Source organism: Calliphora vicina, chromosome 1 (genome assembly GCF_958450345.1).
Source record: "Calliphora vicina chromosome 1, idCalVici1.1, whole genome shotgun sequence".
Lineage (NCBI taxonomy): Eukaryota > Metazoa > Arthropoda > Insecta > Diptera > Calliphoridae > Calliphora > Calliphora vicina.
Genome location: NC_088780.1, coordinates 64,088,352 through 64,094,936, shown reverse-complemented (window position 1 = coordinate 64,094,936; position 6,585 = coordinate 64,088,352). Strand labels below are relative to the sequence as shown.

General features: G+C 30.6%; 1 protein-coding gene across 2 annotated transcripts in view; it reads left to right on the top strand.

Moving 5' to 3' along the window:
* Positions 1-812: 812 nt before the first annotated feature.
* Positions 813-6,585, top strand: part of LOC135963165 (inositol polyphosphate-5-phosphatase A-like) — a 47,096-nt gene continuing 41,323 nt past the window's right edge. For both annotated transcript variants that reach the window (XM_065514937.1, XM_065514938.1), the window contains exons 1-2: positions 813-1,235; positions 1,301-1,531. In XM_065514937.1, coding sequence (XP_065371009.1) covers positions 1,149-1,235; positions 1,301-1,531 — 318 coding nt within the window. In that variant the 5' untranslated portion in view covers positions 813-1,148. The remainder of the gene's footprint in view (positions 1,236-1,300; positions 1,532-6,585) is intronic.

The window sequence follows — 6,585 nt, the reverse complement described above, 5'->3', positions numbered from 1 at the left end:
ATGGTAAAATATGTTCACGGATTATACTAACTCTAACCCATTTAAAATACTTCACATGAATGTTAACGGGATTTCATGCTTTTCTAAAATAAAACAACTAGAGTTATTACTTGAAAGAGAATAAATAAAAGTTCACTAAACGAAACATTCCTAACGGAAAATCATAAACCTTTTCTAAAAAACTATTGGTTTTATGGAAATGACAGAACAGAGAAGGGACGTTGCTCTGCTAATCCATAAAACTATTAAACATAACAACGTAAGTATATGGAACACTTTTCGACTATGTTCGACTTTTTTCAACTTTTTACCATTTCTTGTAAAAAATACATGGTTTCTACATTTATTGATGCGCCTTTTGTAATGTTTAGCAATAAAAATGAAATTTATCAAGGCGATAATAGTTAGAAGAATGTTGTAAGAATTATGTTTTAAAAAAAGCTTTATTTTGGAAACATTTATTTATTATTTACATATATTAGCAAACACTACAAAAAATGCAAGTGTACCAAATTGCAACAGTTTTAGTATAATGTTGAAATTAAATATTTTTTTTTAACAATCTAAACAGTCGACTTTTTGACGACTTTTTTCGACCTTGCGATAACAAATCGATTGTTCGACTTTTTTCCGACCAAAAAGTCGATTTCGACTTTTTTCAGCAAAAAGTCGATTTATAGAACCCTAATAAGGACAACTTTTTACATTTGGCTGGATGTTTAGGAGTTTTGGGAATATAGAAACGTTAAATGGGGATGATGACCAAATAAATAGTGGCATCACTGATTCTGTCTGTATTCTGTTTTCATTTCTTGTGATGTGAAGAAGAACATATTTTTTGATAATTATAATTTCTGTATTGAAACTTAAAAACTTACTACGCTAATTAAATTACACAATTATTTGCAGATATTTAAGGGGGCTTCTTAGCATTTATGGGCCAAATTAGTACTTAATGGTCATCTAAACGACACTGATGACCGACATTCCTCTGCTTTTACTGCCAACAATCTTATGGAAAAGGGTAGTAGTATTGGGAATATGTATCCATTGAGAAATTAAAAAAATCGGAAAACTCAACACATCAAAATTGTGAATATTTTATACATAAGAATAAGAAAGTCAAATAGTTTCGGAAATTCAAAGCTATGGATTCTTCGACGTCGGCATCTAGATGTGATGATGATATAGATATTCTTTTAGTGACTGCAAACGTAGGAAGTTTGTTTGAAGATGTATGTATTATTATTTTGTGTATTTTCTCAATGAAATTCATTTATAATTTGGTATTTTACGTTAGCCTCTGCGCCTTCTCCGTCCTTGGCTGGTAGTGTTTCTTCAAAAAGTCGAAGAACTACAGCCAAAATTTTTGGCACTACATTTGCAGGAAGTAGGAGGAAAAACATATGAAAAATCAATGGAATATGTCCAAGAATTCATAAGAAGTTTATGCGAAGCCCCCCAAATGTTAAATTTTGAATTTATACGTATTTACATGGATGAAGATTTCAATTCCGCTGAGCACTTTACGGTAACTATTTGCAATGAAAAATAGACATTATTAAAATCAATGAATGTTAAAAATATAACAGTATAGTATTAAGCCATTAACGTAAAATTATAATAGTTTTTTCTTCAATTTACAATTTTACGACAAATTGTCACAACTCGAAGTTTGCGTTTTTTGAATTGTATTCAAATTTTTATTTTTATAAAAATTTGGCAGAGCAAGCAAGATATAATTAATTATTGGAAAGTATGTTCTCAATTATACATTCCCTATAACGTCAATCAAAAGAAAATTAGAAAAAACAAAACGAAATGTCTAAAACAAAAATAAATTAATTTGTGGTTTTATTGAAAAAATGTTATGTATCTACTTTTTTTCGTGAAATGATTAATTCAAGTTAAAATTTTGCCAAACAAATATGTGTTGGTGGTAAAATCAAGGAGGCCTTGGAAGAATTAGGCTATAGTATACGAATTGTGGTCAATATCTTTAATAGAGATAAAATTTCCCAACCACTATTTAGAGTTGAGTTGGAGCCTGACGACAGAAAATTAAAAGGTAATGAAGTCCATCCAATATACTCCCTACGGTATTTGTTAAATCGCAGGGTAACAGTTGAGGAACCTATCAAACGTAATAATCCTGTACAATGCGGAAATTGTCAGGAATTTGGACACACGAAGAACTACTGCACTTTACGAACTGTATGTGTTGCATGCGGAGATCTGCATTCTTCAACAGAATGCGATATTATAAAGAAAGGTCTCATTAGAAAATGCGGAAACTGTGGCGGCGATCATTCTGCTAACTATCGCGGGTGCACAGTTTACAAAGTATTGTTGAAAAGATTAAGAGATAGAAAAAAAGGGGTTAAGAGGCAAAATAGTTGAACCAGTAAATCTGAACTGCAGTTCCTATCCGCCAATTTCTGTTGTTCCCACTCCAAATGAAAATAATAAAGAGGTTCCAGTTCAGTCTGGAACCGTCTCATATGCGAGTATTTTAAAATCTGATATTAAACAACCTAGTTTCCCCCAAAATTCGGGAGGGTTAGAAAATTTATTAAATACTCTTGCAAGTAACATAACCTCACTTAACCAAAACATGTCTAATTTCATGACATCCATGCAAAATACCATACAAAAGCTTTTGATAGCCCAGAACCAAATGATACAAATACTCTTAACAAGAAAATGAGTTTTTTAAAAATTTGTTTCTGGAACGCAAATGGCTTGAACCAGCCCAAAGCTGAGGTGTCACACTTTATCAACGAAAACAATATAGATGTATTGTTAATCTCGGAGACTCATTTAACAAATAAATATAATTTTCATATTCATAGTTGTACTCTCATCTTCACTACAAGACAGGCCTGGAAAACTGAAATTTAGATATAATACTAATCTGGAACAAAAACAATACTGTTTTTTGTATATTAAACAATAATAATTTACAAGGAACTTCTAAAAACCCATTTCTAAAGGTGAGAGAAAAACATTTAAAATATTTTATAATTCTAAAAACTACTTAATATGTAGTGTATATGCTAAAAAAGGTACAACAATAATATGAATTATCCACCTCTGCATAAACATTTATTCATAAACATTCATGTGCTAAAGCAAGAAACCATCGACAACAAAGCCTTCTTCTATGACAGCTCATATGAGACTGAATTGTGTTTTCTATGCGTGTGAGTAGTCTGTGTAAATTTAGTAACGGCCAAAATGCACTGTGTATAGGAGTTGCCGATCGTGCTGGTGTACCTCAGGGAAGTGTTCTAGGACCAATCCTGTACTTATACACCTCAGACTTGCCCGAGTCCGAAGAATTAACCATTTCCACCTTTGCAGATGACACTACAATTCTTAGTTCTCATGTGGACTTGAAGGTAGCATCTAGAAACCTTGATAATTATCTCAGGCACGTGGAGATGTGGTTAAAAATTTGGAGAATACAAGTGAACGAAATCAAAAGCAAGCACATAACGTTTTCACTTAGGAGAGGAAATTGTCCACCAGTGACACTAAACAGTGTGAATATCCCACAATGTGACCACGTTACATACCTTGGCATTCATTTAGATAGACGTCTTACTTGGCGTCGGCACATAGAAACCAAGCGGCTCCACATGAAACTAAAAGCTTCTAATTTACACTGGCTAATCCACCACCAATCGAAATTAAGCCTTAACTGCAAAGTCATCCTGTATAAGAAAGTCTTAAAACCAATTTGGACATACGGAATCCAATTATGGGGAACAGCAAGCAATACCAGTATAGATCTTATACAGAGGGCACAATCCAAAATTCTTAGAACCATAACGGGAGCTCCATGGTACATAAGAAACGAGAACATCCACAGAGACTTAGATGTACCCTTGGTCAAAGATGAATTCAGAAAAACTCGTGAACCTTATTTGTCAAAATTGCATCATCATCCGAACCAGCTCGCAAGGCTACTTACAGTAACTCAAGGCTACGTAGAGCTGATTTACCACTCATCTAATTTTCCAAATATGATTCTCCACTGAGAGAACAATAATTGTTTAGTTTTAAGATTTAATTACATATTGTAAGGCCTAGAAATTAAAGGCAGGAATAATATAATAAACGTAAAAAAAATGTTTTTACTTTTTTTTCGTGAAATGTTTAATTCAAGTTAAAATTTTTCCAAATAAATATGTGTTGGTGTTAATATAACGTGCAAAACATCGCGAAAACAAAATAAAAAGTGATGAGAGTAAATGCTTTATTTGACGTTATAGGGGTAAATATTGACAACTCTCCCTAATAATTGTAACTGGTTGATTCTGCCATGATCCTAATCATATTTTATTTTGAGTCAATGCAAAATCATGTTAATCATTTAAATTCGTCATTCGAGAAGAATTTTTATGAGTAATGGAATTTTAAAGGAGAAACATGTTTAGAATGTAAGATAATTCCGACTAGATTATCTAAGAAATCTAATTGTTCTTTTAAAAACAATCCAGAAAAATTGATCCATCAAAATGAAGATGAAAGGTGGAATCGAAGCAAAATTTTGCAGTAGTTAGTTTTAGCTGCTAATGAACAAAATAAGACCCATCCAAAGCAAATCTATTTTTTAAGGGCTTGTCTAATGTACATATACAATATACGGTACACTCACGTTTGTGAGATGATGTTCGCAAACACTACGAATAAGGAATGGAACATTCTACACATTGACTACCTCTTAGCGTTTATGTACTTTTCGAAATGTACACTACGTTTAGTGTTCTTTTTAGTGTACATGTAGTGAACATTTTAGGGAAGATTTTAGCGTACACGTAGTGAACTTTTTAGGGTACATGTAGGTAGCGAAGATTTTAAAGTACATGTACGGTATAGTATTTTTCCATGTTTTTTGTTTGTCTGTTTCATTTACTTGTATTGTATATTAGAAACATATGCATACCGTTATTAAATTTTTCATTATTTATGTGAGTAAATAATTTGTTTTTAATTAATTTCTCCATTTCAATAATTTGTTGATCTATTTTAGTTCATGATTTTTAGATATAAAATGAAGGCAAAATAGAACAATTGGATTGGCTTAAAAAATATTTTTACTAACAAATTTGTCGGCTACGTATAGGTATCTTGAATAAAATCTTTTTAAAAAAATGCAACTGAATACAATAGAGCATTGTTGGGAAAAATTTAATTTTATTATACTACTTGTTTCAATCAATCCATTATTTTGTAACCAATTCAAAAGGGTTTTTATGGTACTTGTAAAAATAGCCAATGCAAATTTCATGGAAAGTGTTTCTCAATATATGTATGTACATAATTTATGACACCGACAGCTGTAAAAAAGAATTTTTAGCTGTAATAATGTGTGGAAAATCCCAAACATGAATGAAATTTATTTATTGTTTTGCCTTTGTTAAACAAAACTCGTATATGTAAATTTTTTGTGTTTTTTTAGTTTCCGCCCTATTTTCGATAAAAATGATTTATAATTATCTAAAAAATAAAAATCTTTAAATGATTTTCGATAATTAATTCCCATATTTTATTCAGGTCTTATTAAAAAGTAAAAATCTACAAACATCCTTATCTTTCCATATCCATATCTTTCGATTTTCTTACTTCTCCGTCATTATTTTTGTATTAATTATATCAATTTCTGCCTTCATCAATACTCCACATGTTCAACAAAATCTTCGCTAAATGTACGCAAAAAAAACACTAAACGCAGTGAATGTGTACAATGTACCCTACCTTATTCGTAGTGTTTGCGAACATCATCTCACAATCGTAGTGTACGGTATATTGTATATGCAAACTCTAAATTTTTTTTAAGGTATTTCGTACATTTTGTATTGAATGTGTACATATGTGTACTGTACATGAAGATGTACAGTACAGTACACTAACGTACGGTATGTTAGTGTTGTTTTTTCGAACTCTGATTCTTAGTAACATATTTAATCAAACTGCTGAAAATTTCTAAAATTTTCATCAAAATTTTGTTTAGGAATTCATATTTTTTGAAAAGCTAACTCTATGTAAAATATTTAAAATGAAAAATTTTTATGTAAAATCCAACTTTAGAGCAAAAATTCTCAAATCGCATAGTCTATCCCGTTAACCCTGATGGATATTATATCCAAACAATTCCAGTTTTGGTAATTTTGAAAACTTTTTTTTGTGGGATTCCTGATAACAAAATTCAAAATTAGTTTTTATATTTGCACTTTCAATATAAAAATATTTTTAATTGTCAAATTATATACATATATTTTTGAAAAATAAACAAAATTTTCCTACGTTTTTGATGTAGCAAATTAATTTGATGGAAAAAATTCTGAAATTCCGTTTTAGCTTGACAAATGAAATTTTTTCTTGATTCTTGACATGCATTGAAAAAGATTGACAATCAAGCCAAATCAAGCAGTCTGGCAAGTCTAGGTCGAAGCAATTTTAAAATTCGTTTATTTAAAACAACATTTGAAATAGGTATTTTAAGCTAAAATACATTTATGAATTCAACTTCAAGAAATTTAGCTTAAAATACTGTTTAAAATTTTTATGAATATGGCC